Consider the following 16,106-nt stretch of genomic DNA (forward strand, 5'->3'; position numbering starts at 1 on the left):
TTGTTTACCCAGCGGCGATTTTGAAACCGCCAATCAGCTGTTAAAAAATCACCGCTTTGCGATGATCGGTGCCTGAAGCAGGGAACCAATCATCACAAAGTGAAATTCCCCCATAGGGAACATCGCAAAGCAATCTCTTTTGCAACTGCAAAAAATGTGTTGCAAAGTGATTTCATCGCTAATCAGAGCAATCGCTATGCGAGGCACCACTGTATGATTGTATGGAAAACACCCACACACATATATATATGTTTTTGTTTGTTTTGTTTGTCTGTTTGTGATGTCATAAAAGTTATTTTTTTAAAAAAAAATTAGATCCTGCCTTTCAGACTGTCCCCTCCTATCAGACCTGCCACCTGGAACGATGGAAAGACTGATAAAAGCCATTGCCGAGATGCCCTCCTCTGCAGCTCCAAAGACTCCGAAGACAACGTTCCAAACAAATTGCTGTTGATTGTGAAAAATTGCCTCTTACCTCTTTCAGCATCTCTTCGGTCAACAGAGAGACCAGCAGCTTCGTCTTGCTCTCTCCAGCTGTTCGGAGGAGATCTTGGGCAGCCACATCAGCATCTTCCAGGCCCTGCAGCTGGATGCTAACCTGATGCTGAAGCTCTGAAAGGGAGAACATGGGATCGGTGGTTACCAATAAGAGAGTTGTAAGCCGCCCAGAGACCTCTGGGTAGTGTGGGCGGCATATAAATAAATAAATAAATAAATAAATAAATAAATAAATAAATAAATAAATAAATAAATAAATAAGAGGCGCAAGGAACAGAGTCTGGCAAATCTGTCCTAAGATGGTGGGCTTGGAAGGGCTGATGAGACCATCCAATCCAACCCCCTGCTGGACCTGGAAGCCAAGCCCTGGGAGGATAGACTGAAAGGACCCCCTCCCTCCCGCCCTCCTTCCGCCCCCCCACCTACCTTTTTTTAAGTGGCCTTCCATATTGGACCACTTTGGCCCCAGAGGGGCCCTGGCTGCCAGATGGATAGGATATATCAATAATTAAACTAATAATAATAATGATAATAATATAGATAATAATAATGATAATAATAATAATGATAATAATATTGATAATAATATAGATAATAATAATAATAATCAGAATAATAGTAATCAGAATAATAATAATAATCAGAATAATGATAATGATAAGAATGATAAGAATAACAATAATTTGAGTGAACTAAGCAAAAAAAATGGTTCTTTGCTCAGGACCACATTCACTCTGAGGGAAAATTTTGAGGGGGGGACAGAGGGCTTGTCTTTCCTCTATGACATGTCTTGATGACCCGAGCTGGCCAAGGGGGGCAAGGCTGCTGGCCTGCAGGCTGCTTTCATCATCCTTAAAACCATTATGATCTGGCCTGTTTACTGCCCCCTGTTTACCACAACATCCCATCCCAGGAAGCCCTCTGGGACGCGTGAGGAAAGCCCAAGCGGCTTTTGCCTCTCAGGGAACCAGACCCGGGAGGCCAAGTCGGCTTCCATCGTTCCAGGATGTCCTCTCAGCAGAAGAGGCTGCCCGGCCCTTTCCTGACTTATATGTGGGTCTGAGGTCTGCTCCTGGTCCTCTAAATAAAACCCACGGTGGTCCCAGCCAAGCATTTCTAGTCCTTCTCTAAGGGTCTGACTCCTCTGGAGAGCTGAACAATTCAGCATGGCTGGGGTTTGATTCACAACCCGTCTTGCGTCTCAAACCGCCATCGGTGCTCACACGGGAGCCCTGGGTTGGTTCAAGCGTTCACCACTCATCCTTGCTGCACCGCAGGGAGCCTTCCCGTGCCCAACTCCCTCCCTTCCTCTGGTCCTGCCTCTTGGCCGCTACTCCTTCCTGGGCCTGCCTCTGCCGATTCTTTCCTGGTTGGCAGCCCCGAGGGCTCTCCGACTCCAGGGCGAAGGGGATATGGGGGGGGGGAGGTGCACCCAAGAACCCAGGAGAAGGTTGCCTCCCTGGGGACGCCCAGGCAGCACAGGGAGAACTCCAACAGATGAGTCCCAGAAATCCCCTAAACGGAGCACAACGCGGATACGTGTGGCCAGAAAAGACTCCCAGGGCAGGGTGGGGGGTGGGTGCTGGAGGGTGGGGGAAGCGTTGCAAGCGTATGGTTCTAGAGGAGCCAGGGAGGGGGTACGTGCCCGAAAGAAACACGCCAGGTCTTGTTTGCAGACAAGCGGGGTAGAACTTCCCAGGTTCAGCCCAGGAGCCTGTCCGAGGATCCTCCCCCGCAGTCAAGCCTGAGACAACTATATTTCTGAAAAAGCTTTTTATAGAAAAAGAACATGATGGAAAGGTCCTTCCTCGTTTCAGAATACAAAATATCAAAGGTCTGAACAGTCGTTTTGCAAAGCACGCCACGATTCACAACTGAGAAAGAACCCCGATAGAATCACACACACCCCAATCCGTTACTTCTCTTCCTTGCTCTCAAGTAAGGCGTGCAGGACTGACCTCATCTCTGGGGACATTAACTAGTTTAAACTAAATTGAAACCCGATGTCACCAGAGAAACGTCATCCCTGCCCGCATTACTTGAAAATAAGGGAAAGGGGGAATAGATGGGTGGCGGGACTGATTTGGGAGTTCACCGTTGTCACGTTCCCGCGTGGCCCCTGGTTGTTCCACCAAGCGAAGGGCTCGCACTATGTGTCATTCAGCTGCCACTGGTTGATTACATCAACACTGTTTATCTTTCAAAACCAAACAGACATTGTTTTTTGTTACAGATGATGACAGTACAAGCAGTGTTGTTAACTCTTAACCAAACATCCTCCATTCTCCTCCTCCTCCTCCTCAACCACCACTCTCCCTCATCCAGATTCCAGCATCATCAAAACTCTATTCTCTCCCTCTCTTCCTCCTGCAGAGACTCTGGTGACTCCACCTCTAGAACACTCTCATTGGTCCATGCAGATATATCTCATTAATATTCATTATCTGGGTGGATGCCACTACCATTCATGCTGGTTGCAACGCTTGCCCAGAAAGCTTGGAGGGTCTCATCCGGCCACGGGGACACATGCCTTAGTGACCTGCTGGCTAGAGCAGGGGTCCCCAACCTTTTTCACCCTGCGGACTGCCTGGGGAAGGCGAGGCACCCCCCGCACCCATCTGCATGTGTGAATAAGTGTGTGCGCTCTCTCTCAAGAGCGTAAGCACGCATGTGCGAGCACCGTGCCACTGTATGTGCCTGCGCAAAGCACGGGGGTGCTCGTGCACATGCACAAATGGCGATGCAGCACTCGCACGTGGCGCAGGGGCGCTCATGTGCATGTACAGTGCAGTGCTCACATGGGGTGTGGGGGCACTTGTGCACATGCACAAGCAGTGGTGCAGCGCTTGCATGGGGTGCAGGGGCGCTCATGGATATGCGCAAATGCGGTACAGCACTTGCATGGGGCGCAGGGGCTCATGCGCCTTTTTCTTGGGCCTACCACCTTCGCAGGTGCATCTGATGGAGACAGAGGAGAAGGTCTTCTCTGTTGCTTGTCCCAGACTTTGGAACTCCCTCCCACTTGAGGCTAGGCAGGCCCCATCTTTGCTGTCCTCCTAGAAGCGAGCCAAGGCCTTTCTCTTCAGTCAAGCTTTTCCTCCCTCATTGGCTGAATCGATGGTTCTGCCTTTCTATTTTCAATGTGTTTTCCAGTCGGCATTTGTTGACCTTGTAGTGTGTACTCTTTGATCCTTTTCAACCTTTGTATACCTTTTGGATTTAGTTTTAAATATTATATTTTAATGATGTGAGCCACCTTGGGTCCTTTCGAAGGAGAAAAGCATGGTAAAATATTTTAAAGAAAATAAAATAGCAACAGAGGAGAGGGCCCATTTGAATCATGCCAGCTTTAAAAAGGAGAAGGTCCCAGTGACAGAGGGGGGAAAGCCACTTTGGGAGCAGAAAAGACGGGAACTAATTGCAAGCAGGTTTTGTATCATGCGGTCAGTCAAAGACTTGACATTTCACCCCTTTTAGACGTAGTGCAAATCCCACAGCATTTGACCATGTCACCTACATATGGTGCTATTAATGAACCCTGGTGCTCGCCTTCTTCCCCATTTTCATGACACGCATGGACAGCCTGCGATCGAACATAACAGAGATATTTTCATATATACTAGTGTTACCCAGGGGATCTCCCACTGGAGCTTTGGCCATTCGTCATATTATTTTGTTCCAAAATACAGAACTGAGTCTTGATCTGTTATCAAGGGAAAAAGAGAGAGCGAGAACATTCATAATCCTCAGAACAGGATGTGATGATCTGAAGGAGAGTGGGATTTGTAGTCAGAGAAAATGGAGACTGTTCGGCTCACAGTGACGTCTTTAGAGTCTCGGAATGTGTTAGGCCGTGAGACTGTTTTTCAGATCCACTGACTGTCCTCTAAAGCCCACCGTGGTCCCAGCCAACCCACAGCTTGATCTTTCAGTGACACAGAGAGACATTGTGCACCTGCTCAGAGGTCTGAAACTGTGGAGGTAAATTGAGGCTCAAGAGCTGGAATCTGGCAGTCACTCCTATTTTTCCTGTCTCTTGAGCTTCACTGTGACTTCAAACGAAACTAGCAAAGACAGACAGACACACAGTATTTATTTATTTTATTTATTTAAAAGGTTTTCACCGCCCTTTTCTCCTAAGAAAAGAACCAAGGCGCCTTACATTATTGAAACAGAGTATTAAAGCTAAAAAACAGGGAAGCTCTCCCGGTTGCATTCCTGCCTACAAGGCACTCGGGTGTCAACACAGCAGGATCTGTGGGGGGGAGAATGTACAGCAAGGAGGCCTGGAACTGGGGGGGGGGGATCGGCAGCCATGGATACGGTTGCCATGGTTTCTAGATGACGCTTCGGCCAGGACGTCGTTTGGCTCCAGGCCCCGCCCACGCCGCCTGCTCTCCCCGCCCGCAACTGTGCCTTCGGAATCGGGCGAGCGCGCTCGACGTCATCGCCGCGCGACGCCAACGCCTGAGGGGGGAGGAGGAGGCGGGTGGAGGGGCGATGAGGGGCTGGTTGTGGCGGGTCGGGCGGGACGGCTGGAGGCGGGCTCACGGGACGGCGGCGGCCGGGGAGCTGCCCAGGAGGCGAGCGGGGCCGCCCTGGAGGGTCCTTTTCTTCGGCACCGACGACTTCTCCGTCGAGACCCTCCGCGCCCTCCAGGCCACTCGGTGCGTCCTGTGGCCCAGGGGTAGAAAGGGGAAGCGGGGGTGGGGGTCGGGGGTCAGAGGGCAACCGGAAGTTGGGTTGAAGGGTGGCTGAGCGGGGGGGGGGGGAAGGCAGGGGGAGAAAGCCCCGGGAAGCGGACCGGCTTCTCGGAGAGCCCGGGATGGCCTGCGTGGGCTGGGCGAGGGTCGTGGGCAGCAGGCGGTTTCCCATCCATCCCTGCTGTGGAACCGAGGAGCTCAGGGGCTGGAGGTTCCCTCGGGTGGTGCAAGGCTTCGTGGGCCGGACCAGGACCCAGCAGGCTTGGCTTCAGATCCCTCCAGGGCCATTAAAACTCACGGGGGGGGGGGAAGCATCATTCCTAAAATCCCTCCTTCGGTATCTCCCTTCCCTGGAAAGCCCTTCTAGAGTCGCTCTGCACAGGTTCCATCTTGACAGCCTCAGCAGGGACTTTTCCCGAGACCCTCAGGATCTATTCATTTATTTATCTAATTCCTACACTGGCATGAGAAAAACCTCCAAGCAGCTTCTCTCCTTCTCTGTATCAATGATGTGAAACAGTGTTAGAAGCCATCTGAAATAGCAAATGAGAAGCACATCTACAGCAAATGTAGAAATTGTGCAAAGAACTTAAGAATTGTATTCTCGAAGGCTTTCACAGTCAGGATCCGATGGTTCTCGTAGGCTTTTTGGGTTGTTTGGCCGTGTTCTTCAGGTTGTTCTTCCTGACATTTCACCAGTGTCTGTGGCCGGCGTCTTCAGAGGACAGGAGTCGGAACTCTTTTCTGTGCTCTGGACTTAATAATTACTGGACAAAGTATGCGTTCAACTGCACATACTTTGTCCAGTAATGGAGGCTCTTGAATGACTAAAGGCTTGTAGTCCGTAATTTAACTGTATGGCAGTAAGTCTGCAGAAAGCCATCATAGATGATTTACAAGATACAGAATAATGGGGATCCAGAGTGTTTGGGAGTAGAAGTATGAATAAAAAGACTAGTTCAGCAGCAGAGCATATCCTTTGTGCACAAATGACAGGCTCACTCCTTGTAATCTCTGGTGACTTCTTTGTGACCAAGACTTTAAGAGATGTGAGGCAAGTTTAAGCAGACCTTTCAGTGTGAGAGGCTCATTCTGTTTCAAAAGCAATCTCAGGGTGTTTTTATTTTGATGGTGGGTGGCGTCAAAGGATCAACGAGCATTTGAACTTACTATATCTTTAACAAAGCCTTAGAGGTTCAACCTCTTTTAGAATTGAGGAAGAAGAACACTGTGCAAAGGTTGGGAAATCACCAAACATTGATCTTACAGGGAAAGGACATCACCCTTGTGAAAGTAGAGACAGCCAGTTTTAGCCCCAGGAGTTTTCCCTCCCCTAGAGGAGACAGTACAGGCTTAGATGAGCAGATATCTGACTTGGTATAAAGAAGTTTTCTTGTGGGGTTCAAATCTTGGCATGGTGGTAACTTGGCAGTGTCAAATCTTCTATTTGACCTCTTTTTTTAAAATGTCCTGTTGCAGGGAGCCCAGACCGAATGCTCTTGTAGACCATCTGGAGGTGGTGACTGTACAGCCCCAGCTGCCAAAAGGACTGCCTGTCAAGAACTATGCAGAGCAGTCTCAACTCCCTGTCCACTTCTGGCCAGATGTTGCCTGGTGCGAGCACTTTGACATCGGTGTGGTGGCATCATTTGGCCATCTTCTCCATGAGGACCTCATCTTGAAGTTCCCATAGTAAGACTGTGGTCTTGGAGCATGCTCAGTGTGATCTAAATAATTCAGAGTATTTGGCTAATATATAAGTGGAAGGTCTCTGACCACTGGGGAGGGATGCTGCGTGGGATGAAGTTACTGGTGCCTGAAGTGGAGCCTGCTAGAAGTATTCCCTGAAGTATTCAACTTATTATCACTCTCTTCCAAGGTGAAGAAAATAGGGGATCTTTATCACTGTGTTAAATTGTTTGTATCTTACAATTTCAGTTTTATGTAACAATTTCAAAAAAAATCAGATTGTTTTCTTGTTCCACTTTCCTTCCCTTATCCTTCAAATCTCTGCTTCTCTACTGTCTACAGTTTATAAGGTTAATTGTCAGAATGCCAGCCCAGGGTGGGAAGAATTTTTTTTTAATCAAATTGATTTAAATTGCAATTAAAAATTTTAAAAGTTGCTTTTTAAAAAAAAATGTAAATAATCAAAAAACCCACAATGTTTTAAATATAAAGCATGATTTAAATTGTGATTTAAATCAAATGCACCTTGATAGAAACATACATTTGTACATAAAGTGGAAAAGGGACCATAATTGAGCAGTATATATTTGCAACAACTTTATTGAATGTTAAGATGCCTATTTAAAGAGGGGTTGGCCTATCTGGAAAAAAAACCAATCTGGCTGCTGATGATATTAACAACTGTTGTCCAGTCGTCAGTATGCCCTTTATTGGCAAGCTGGTAGAGAGAGTGGTGGCCAACCAGCTTCATGCTCTCCTGGAGGAGACTGATGCCCTTGATCTGTTCCAGTCTGTGTTCAGGCCGCATCGTGGCCCAGAGACCACATTGGTCACCCTGCAAGATGACCTCTTGAGGGAGGCCAGTAGGGGCAAAATGTCCTTGCTGGTTCTCCTCGACCTCTCAGTGGCCTTTGATACCACTGATACCACCTTTGATACCCCAGGTACCCTCCTGGGGAGGCTCTCGGGGTTGGCGGTTGATGCTCAGGCTTTGGCCTGGCTCCGATCCTTCCTGGAGGACTGTCCTCAGAGAGTTCAGCTTGCAGAGATGTTGTCCGCTCCGTTGGCTCTCAATTGTGGAGTCCCGCAGGGGTCGGTCATCTCCCCAATGCTCTTTAATATCGATATGAGGCCGCTGGGGGATGTCATCAGGAGTTTGGAGCTTTGTGTCACCAATACGCGGATGACACCCATCTCTATCTATCCTTCCATCCTTCTGCAGTGGACGCTGTTCTGTCCCTTGAGTGCTGCCTGGATGTGGTGGTGGGATGGATGAGGGAATACAGAGGCTGAACCCGGACAAAATGGAAATCCTATAGATGGGGCCCCCTAGTGTCTGTGGTCTGGGTCCCTCCCTATCTTTTTTGGGGGGCACTCTTTCCATGAAAGATAAGGTTCATAGCTTGGGCGTGATTTTGGACCCATCACTGTCAATGACATCTCAAATAGTTTCTGTGGCCCGATCGGCTTATTTCCACCTAAAGCTTGACCTGGTGTCAAGCCCGGCTGCGTCCTTACCTTGACACCAGGTCCCTCACCACGCTGGTCCATGTGCTGGTAATCTCTATGTGGGGCTGCCCTTGGAACTGCTACGGAGAGTGCAATGGGTCCAGAATGCGGTGGTGAAACTTCTGAGTGGGGTTAGAAAATGTCAACATATATCCCCCACCCTGGCCGCCTTACACTGGCTACCCAAGGGGATGGTACTAACCTATAAGGCCCTAAATGGTTTGGAACCTCGATATCTGGCCGAGCGCCTCCTTCCGGTTAGGTCTGCCCATCCTATAAGGTCATTGCAGGCAGGGCGGCTGAGAGGCCTGACCCCGAGAGAGGCCTGGAAAACAACCACCGGAAGTCTGGCCTTTTCAACGGAACCTCCGCAACTGTGGAACTCTCTTCTGCCCGCAGTCCGCCTGGCCCCTTCACTGGGCACATTCAGAAAGCTACTAAACACCTCATTATTTAAACAGGCCTTCCCTGAACTATCTATACTCTGACATAGTAGTGTCCAATAATATAACTTCTATCATACTGCCATGTTCCATGTTTTTATTTTTCTATACATTTAATTGTGTTTATTGTATTATAATTTTTGTATTATGTATTAATGTTGCTATTTGCTAGTTTGTTACTCTGCTGTTGTTTTTTGTTATTTGTTGTAAACTGCCCAGAGTGGCCTTGGCTGCCAGATGGGTGGTATATAAATCAAATAAATAAATAAATTGGTCACTTATGTGCTTATGTATATTATAGAATTAGTATTCTCTTCTGATTTCCAAATTTCTTCTAAATTTCTGATTCAGTGGCGTATTGAATGTCCATCCCAGCTGTCTTCCGAGATGGCGTGGTCCCGCACCAATCATCCACACAGTACTCCATGGAGATACAGTTACTGGGGTGACAATAATGCAGATTAGGCCAAAGAGGTATAAATGCTATTTTATCTAATGGAATAACATGTCAAAACCTATTTTGTTAGCAACTCTGAAAATTTTGTGGGTGCTGAGTGATCTTCCCATCTGTTAAAACTACATTGTGCCATTACAGATGCTTTTCTCTCTTTTTAAAAAAAATTATGTATTCAAAGGTTAGGATTATGCAGTTTGATTTTATATCTTTGGGCTGTCTGGACCTTGTTAAAAAAAGTAGAGAATGGCTAGTTATTAGTTAATAATAAATAATAAGAACTTAGTTTGTTATTGTCAGTGTTTTTGTAGCCAGAGTGACAGAGTAAGGAGAGCGCCCCAAATGCAAAACATTTTTCAGTAATGACAAGTGGAAGCAGGGCCAAAAAGAACTTGTTTAGGAGGTATATCCTACAGTGGGCATTGAATGAAGACTAGGGGCGGGAGAACGAGAGGAGAGGTTCGAATGGCATTGGTCGTCTGGAACCTAAAGCAAAGCTTTCACACTACAAAAATGTTGTAGCAGGTTTCATGTGATCTAAAACCATTGGGCAGTATGTTTTATGTAGAGATGTAGAAGTATGTAGAGATGTTCAGCAAAAACTGCCTTAGTTCATGTTTGCTCTGGTATCTCTGTACTGCAGTTCTTAAATAGATTATTGATTCAGTAGTATATCTACTATCTAGATTTTATAGAATAGGGCACTTAAAGCAGCTCTGACTGACGGCGGCCTTGTAAGATCAAACACTGAAGGCTTGTTTCTTACAGGGATGTGTATCTATAATTTTCTGACACCTCCTTGTCTTCCCACTGATTTATGAATTCTCATGAGCTCTTACTCTTTATTTATAACCATAAATCCAAGTTAAAAGTAAAAAGGTAATGCTATGTGTTATGTCCATAGGTTTGATGTAGGTCCCATAATTAAACAGGAAACCGTTCCAGTTCTACCCAACTGCACGGCAAAAGAATTGGAGTCAGTGTTATCCAAACTGGGTGCAGACATGGTAAGTTAACATGGCCCTTCCTCAAAGTGGGTTTTGCAACAAGAAATGGTAGTGATGGATTTATGTATCAGTGAACCAAACAAGAAGAACTTGATCATCCGAGGGTTGAAGCATTAATTTTTAGACAGATGAAATAATAAAAATAGAGAAACGTGCTTCCCTGGTTTAGAAATTTGAATAAATATGACCACATTGGTTGGAGTCTATCTTTTGTAATGTATGCTTTGGATGTTCTTTTCTCAGCTCATTGCTGTTCTAGAAAACTTAGCCGAAAGTTTAAGGAACGAGAGAGCAGCCAAAGGAAGGAACAACAGCTGGTATGTTTGGAGTATTTCTTGAGTGAAGTCAGTATTGCCTAATACAGGGGTCCCCAAGACCCGGGCCACAGACCAGTCCCAGTCCGTGGCCTTGGAAGGACCGGGCCACTAGGACAGATGAGCGGCGAACAGGAGGTGAGTGGCGAGCGAAGCTCCGCCTCCTGTCAGCGCGCTCCTATCAGGTTCTGAGCTGCTGCTGATCTAACAGGAGGTGGAGCTTCACTCCCCTCCTGCTGCTGCAAAATCGACTGGGCCTGTGGCATTAAAGTCTAATGTAGGAGTGTGCACTCCTATTAGATTTTAAGCCGCTGCTGATCTAACAGGAGGCGGAACTTCAATTGCATCTCACCTCCTGCTCACCACTCATCTTGTCCTGGTACAATACATGTAATGGGCTTGATTCAAAGCTGTTTTCCAACAACCTACTGCATAACAAGTACCCTCCCCCAGTCCTTGGGAGAAAGGTCTTCAACTAAACCTGTCCCTGGTGTCAGAAAGGCTGGAAATAACTGGTGTAATAGACTGGTGCAATTCCCTTCTTAATTTACTATTATTTTATTAGTTAGGGTTCTTCTACAAGGTGTTTGAAATAAGTCAATCAGTTTTTCACCAGGAATGGTTTCTTTCCCCCCTTTCATTTAGGAAAATTAGGAACAGCAGTTGATTCTTCTAATGAATCACCGTAGAGCATCAGTATTTGTGGGTGGGTGGGGAGCCCAAGAGGTGAGTTTGGTGGCATTCTTTTAAGATGAAGAAGGATGATGACATCACAGTACACTATAGTAAATTAATACTAGTGATGAAGTTATCTGAATGGTGGGTTTATTTAGAAGAGATGTCCAAATATTTAAAAAGCTAAGGTGTAAAATGTGGTCTGTTGACTCCTGCATTTGCTTTTATTTTGTCTTAAAGCTCCTAAAGTTACTGCTGCTAAGAGCTGCATTCAATGGGAAGAGCAGGCCCCTGAGCAAATATTAAGGATGCACCGTGCCTTGGGAACATTGGTAAGAACACTCTTGCAAATATGTTTACAAAAATTACTCGCTTCCAACTTTTACTTTGCTGTGACTTGAAAAGAACACATAGGAACATTCAACATCAAGAAAAGCAACCAAAAGTACTTCTACAGTAGCAGATTTGAAGCTTCTGGTCCACCCTCAAATAGAAAGTGATCAAATACTAAACATAAACTCTGTGCCTTTTCCCCAACATAACTGTATAGAGCTTGGCAGGTGAAATACGTGTTATTGTTGTTAGCCTTAGATTTCGCTTCATGTATTAAACGTTCCAGTGACACACTCCTCTTTCTCGGTGCTGATACATTTAATTGCAGGCCAGAGAAGCTGGTGGTGGATAAAGCCAGTTACTGAGTAAAGTGCTATGCAAATTATTGGTGGTTTTGCGGCCCTAGACTAACAAGACTGCTCTGCTCCTATGCCTGGAGACCTCCTCCAGGCTGAGCCGACATCCTGTTCATCTTACACATGCCATGCCTCTGCTGAAACACCATCAGGGGAAAGGAGGAATTAGTTCTTTTCTCTACTGGTAACTGAGCATGGCACCTTCCCAGAGGAGGCGCTCTTGGTCTGTCAAGAGTACATGCTTTGCATGCAGTTGTCCCACGTTAAGTCCTTGGTAGGCCTGGGGAACTGAATGTCTGAACTCCCTAGAGAACCATTTCCAGTCATTGCAACTCTGGGCCAGGTGGAGTCGTGGTCTGGCTCAATGTAAGACAGTTCCCTAGAATTCCTGTAAAGCAGCAAGTACTGTAACTCTGAATTTCTCCCATGTAAGACAAAGCTCTTGTCGCACCTTAAAGACTAACTGCTATATTTCAGTGTAAGCTTTCATGGACAACGCCACTTCTTGAGACATAAGATGCCTCGTGTTAATATATGCTGTGCCTAAATATTTTATTGTGCTGTATCTTTTCAGATGCCCCTGCGAACACTGTGGATGGGCAGTGTGGTAAAGCTCCTGGATCTTGCAGAAGTTGAGACATTGCCGGATTTTATTGGTTCGTAAATGAATCATTTAATATTCCCATTTGTAAAACGCTGGGGAATAAAGGTTAAATGGCACTGCGGGGCATTCTGTGAAGTAGGTTATATTTCTTTTGTTCCCCATTATTTGTTTCCTGCAAGTGTTTTTACTACTGTTTTGCCATCCAGCTTGGCTGTATGTCCCCTTCTGAAAGTACTGCTTTGGATCTATAAAGCCTTTAGTAACTGAAAGCTAAGCCACTCCCCTTACATAGGAAAGTGGTAGTGGTGTTATAGTGCATTGTGACATGTAAGGTCAGCAAAAAGCACCATGCATGTATTGATCCCAGAAACAAATTTGGAGAGTATGAGGTGTGTTAAGATTTATTACCTGATCCAGCTGAGTTATAAAAGTCTCTCCTTGAGCCTTACCGAGGCCAGAACTTAAGGAGCACTGGGAAGCACGGTTAAGATCTGTTGCTTTGATGAGGTTTTGGAAGGAGGTTGAACTTAATAATCACTTGTTGTGGGAAAGCAGTGAGTAGAACATGTGTTTTCTGTCCAGATAGGTTAAGACCTGAAAATGAGATTCTCCCAGGATCAGTGTTCTACGATAAGAAGTCAGAAACATTAGTGATCCATTGCAAGGTATGTTCCTAAGTGTGGTATTCTATTCTTTAAAATGCCCCTTTCCCTGTTGGGGCAGTGGTCTAGTCCCAATTTGTTAAACTGAAGGAATGGTTTCCAGTGTAACTTTATGCTCTACTTGCTTGCTCATGTCGTCTTTACCCTGGCTTCAAAATGCACACTATGGTGGATGCTAATGCCTTTCTGGAACCTCTGCCTCCTCCTTCTCCCAGACAAAGTTCTGTGGTTAAATCAGGCACTGCCCCCCCCCCATGTTCTCCAAGCTGACTCCTGTAGCCGAAGAAAGATGGCATTACAAAGCCTTGAAAGCCGAGAGGGACAGCATGCTTAGCCTCTAGCTGTGGGCAGTGACCCTGTAGACTTGCAGGAAGTGCTCTGGCCTTTCCCAGTCTCACTTTGCCTATTTCCCTTTTCTAGGAAGGCTGGGTTGGAGCAAAGACCGTGATCCTTAAGAAGAAGCTGACAGCTGTTGAATTCTACAATGGATATTTGCATCCCTGGTTTCAGCAGAATTCCAAAATGCCTCTCAGAGAGTGCAGGTTTCAGACACTCCAGATGGCCAGAACAAAAAACAGTTCCAAAAGCAGAGTGTTGCGTCCACACAAGGCACAGCAGCAATTGACTTGAATTACTGTCCGGAAGAATCAGGTGATGATTCCAGATGATATGGCTGGAAGCCCCTCGGCATTGTTTCAAATCCGTCCTGAAGTGAAGGGTTCCTTTTGAACACTTGAACGGATTTTTTTAAATCTGGATTTTTCAGTGCAGCCAGAAGAATTTCCTGGAATTCATATCCTCTGTTATGAGTATGCTCTGAGGTTCTTTTCTAAAGTGCAGCTTTGGGATCCAAAAGAAGAATGCAGAATTTAGTAACAGCCATTTTGAAAAATACTGCAAGAGAACAATGTCCCACTTTCTATATTGGACAACATAAATACCCATTTGAATGAAATTGGTGGTGTATCGTCTAGAAATGGAAAGCTGGCGTATAGATGTGCCAGTCCTTAACATTTGTCACACTCTTGAATTGCCAAGCAGAGTAAGGCCCTAGTCACACTAGGAAAAAGTTCTTCCAATACTTTCCATACCTCTGTTGTGCTGTGGTTTGTATCCCAGGACTACTGTCCGAAAAACGTTTATCAGTAACAATTTCCTCCTGTTTTATTTTATGCCGTGGCATCTTAGAGGGAGACTTGTTTCTGCTATAATGATTTATCAATAAATTATGTTTATTGAGATAAAAATAATTTATTTTTATTGACTCGCACTCGGGCATCTTAGAGGGAGATTTGTTTCTGAGAGAGCGCAGTATATACAGTGTTGCCTCGCTTAACGATGTTAATTGGTTCCAAAAAAACCATCGCTATGGGAAAACATTGTTAAGCGAAACACCATTTCCCATAGGAATGCATTGAAAATCGGTTAATCCGTTCCAATGGGAACAGATTACCGTCCTTAAGCAAAAATCGCCATAGGAAACATCGCTAAGTGAAACAATGTTTCCCCCAACGGAAAGCCATTCAAAAGCGTTGCAGCCGGCTGCAATGCTTTTGAATGGCTTTCCGATCTCCGTTTTCGCTCATTTTTAAGTGTCTTAAAATGTTTGAAACCTGTTTTAAATGCTTGGGTTCGGTAGTGCACCTTGTGAAACATGTGCAAACTTATTTTGGCTTTGTTCTGAGTCTTCGTTAGTTTTTGGTGATTTTTGTTTTTCCCCTTTAAATCCATTGAACTGTCCCATTCAAACATTTTAAGACACTTAAAAATGAGCGAAAACGAACATTGTTAAGTGAAAATCCTCCACAGAGAACATCGTTAAACGATGCGGAAAATTCCTCCAAGAAATACATCGTTAAGTGAATTCTTCGTTAAACGAAGCAATCGCTAAGCGAGGCACCACTGTATATAAAATAATTTATTGATATATCAGTATAGCAATGCAAGTCTCCCTCTAAGAAGCCCGAGTTGCTTGACTCCACCAACCCCTCCGTGGACACACACCTATCGTTTCCAGCCCCTTTTGTTCTAGTTGTGGAATGTCACCCCAGGGAGGTGTGTGGAAATTAGAGAGAATGTTGATCAGGAAAGAGTTTCTGTTTAGGAAAATGTCCCTCTTTTGCACTGGCTGCTCCTGCAGAAATGCATTGCACACAGTGGATTTGGGATGTCCGCACAGTAGTACTGGTCATCATCTCCTCCCCCTGGTGACATTTGCATAGCAACATTTCAGTGTATCTTCCCCCAGGGGAAAAAAATTATTACAGTGGTGCCTCGCATGACGTTAATTCGTTCCGCAAAAATCGGTGTCGAACGAAAACGTCATGCGATTTTAAAAAGCCCATAGAAACACATCAAAACCCAATTAATGTGTTCCTATGGGCTTGAAACTCACAGTCCAGCGAAGATTCTCCATAGCGCGACCATTTTCTCTGTCTGTGCAGCGAGGAATCCGTGCTAGAAAACAGCAGGCGACCATGTTTTCCACCCTTGGCCATTTTGAAGCTGCCGATCAGCTGGCCGAAAATCATCGCTTTGCGATGATCAGTTACCGAAATGGAACCGATCATCGCAAAGCAAAATTCCCCCATAGGGAACATCGTTTTGCGATCGCAAAATCTTCAACATAATATGATTTCTTCGTCAAACGGAGTGCTCGTAAAGCAAGGCACCACTGTACTTGCCAGTAATGTAATGGCAGCAGCCCTCCAGGGACATACTTTTGCCAATGTATTGATGTATCGGACATGGAGGTTTTAGAAATAATGTGCACACTTCACGGGTGTTCCAGGCAGTGCATATTTGGTTTCCACAAAATAATAAAATGGAAGCAATTACTTCACTAGAAGGTCATTGCCC

The 16,106-nt window shown here is 45.7% G+C and overlaps 1 protein-coding gene and 1 pseudogene across 2 annotated transcripts in view; one reads left to right on the forward strand and one right to left on the reverse strand.

Moving 5' to 3' along the window:
• Positions 1–946, reverse strand: part of LOC140702371 (maestro heat-like repeat-containing protein family member 2B) — a 32,136-nt gene extending 31,190 nt beyond the window's left edge. The window contains exons 1-2 of the mRNA XM_078381048.1: positions 925–946; positions 476–612 (exon numbers count right to left, since the gene is read on the reverse strand). Coding sequence (XP_078237174.1) covers positions 476–612; positions 925–946 — 159 coding nt within the window. The remainder of the gene's footprint in view (positions 1–475; positions 613–924) is intronic.
• A 3,864-nt stretch (positions 947–4,810) lies between these two features.
• Positions 4,811–16,089, forward strand: LOC144584596 (methionyl-tRNA formyltransferase, mitochondrial-like; annotated as a pseudogene). The gene is made up of 9 exons (XR_013538958.1): positions 4,811–5,165; positions 6,681–6,893; positions 9,194–9,316; positions 10,201–10,303; positions 10,547–10,620; positions 11,533–11,624; positions 12,556–12,637; positions 13,168–13,250; positions 13,668–16,089. The product of XR_013538958.1 is annotated as a methionyl-tRNA formyltransferase, mitochondrial-like (transcript).
• Positions 16,090–16,106: the final 17 nt, after the last annotated feature.

The sequence above is a fragment of the Pogona vitticeps genome, chromosome 12 (assembly GCF_051106095.1).
Source record: "Pogona vitticeps strain Pit_001003342236 chromosome 12, PviZW2.1, whole genome shotgun sequence".
In the NCBI taxonomy this organism is placed as follows: domain Eukaryota; kingdom Metazoa; phylum Chordata; class Lepidosauria; order Squamata; family Agamidae; genus Pogona; species Pogona vitticeps.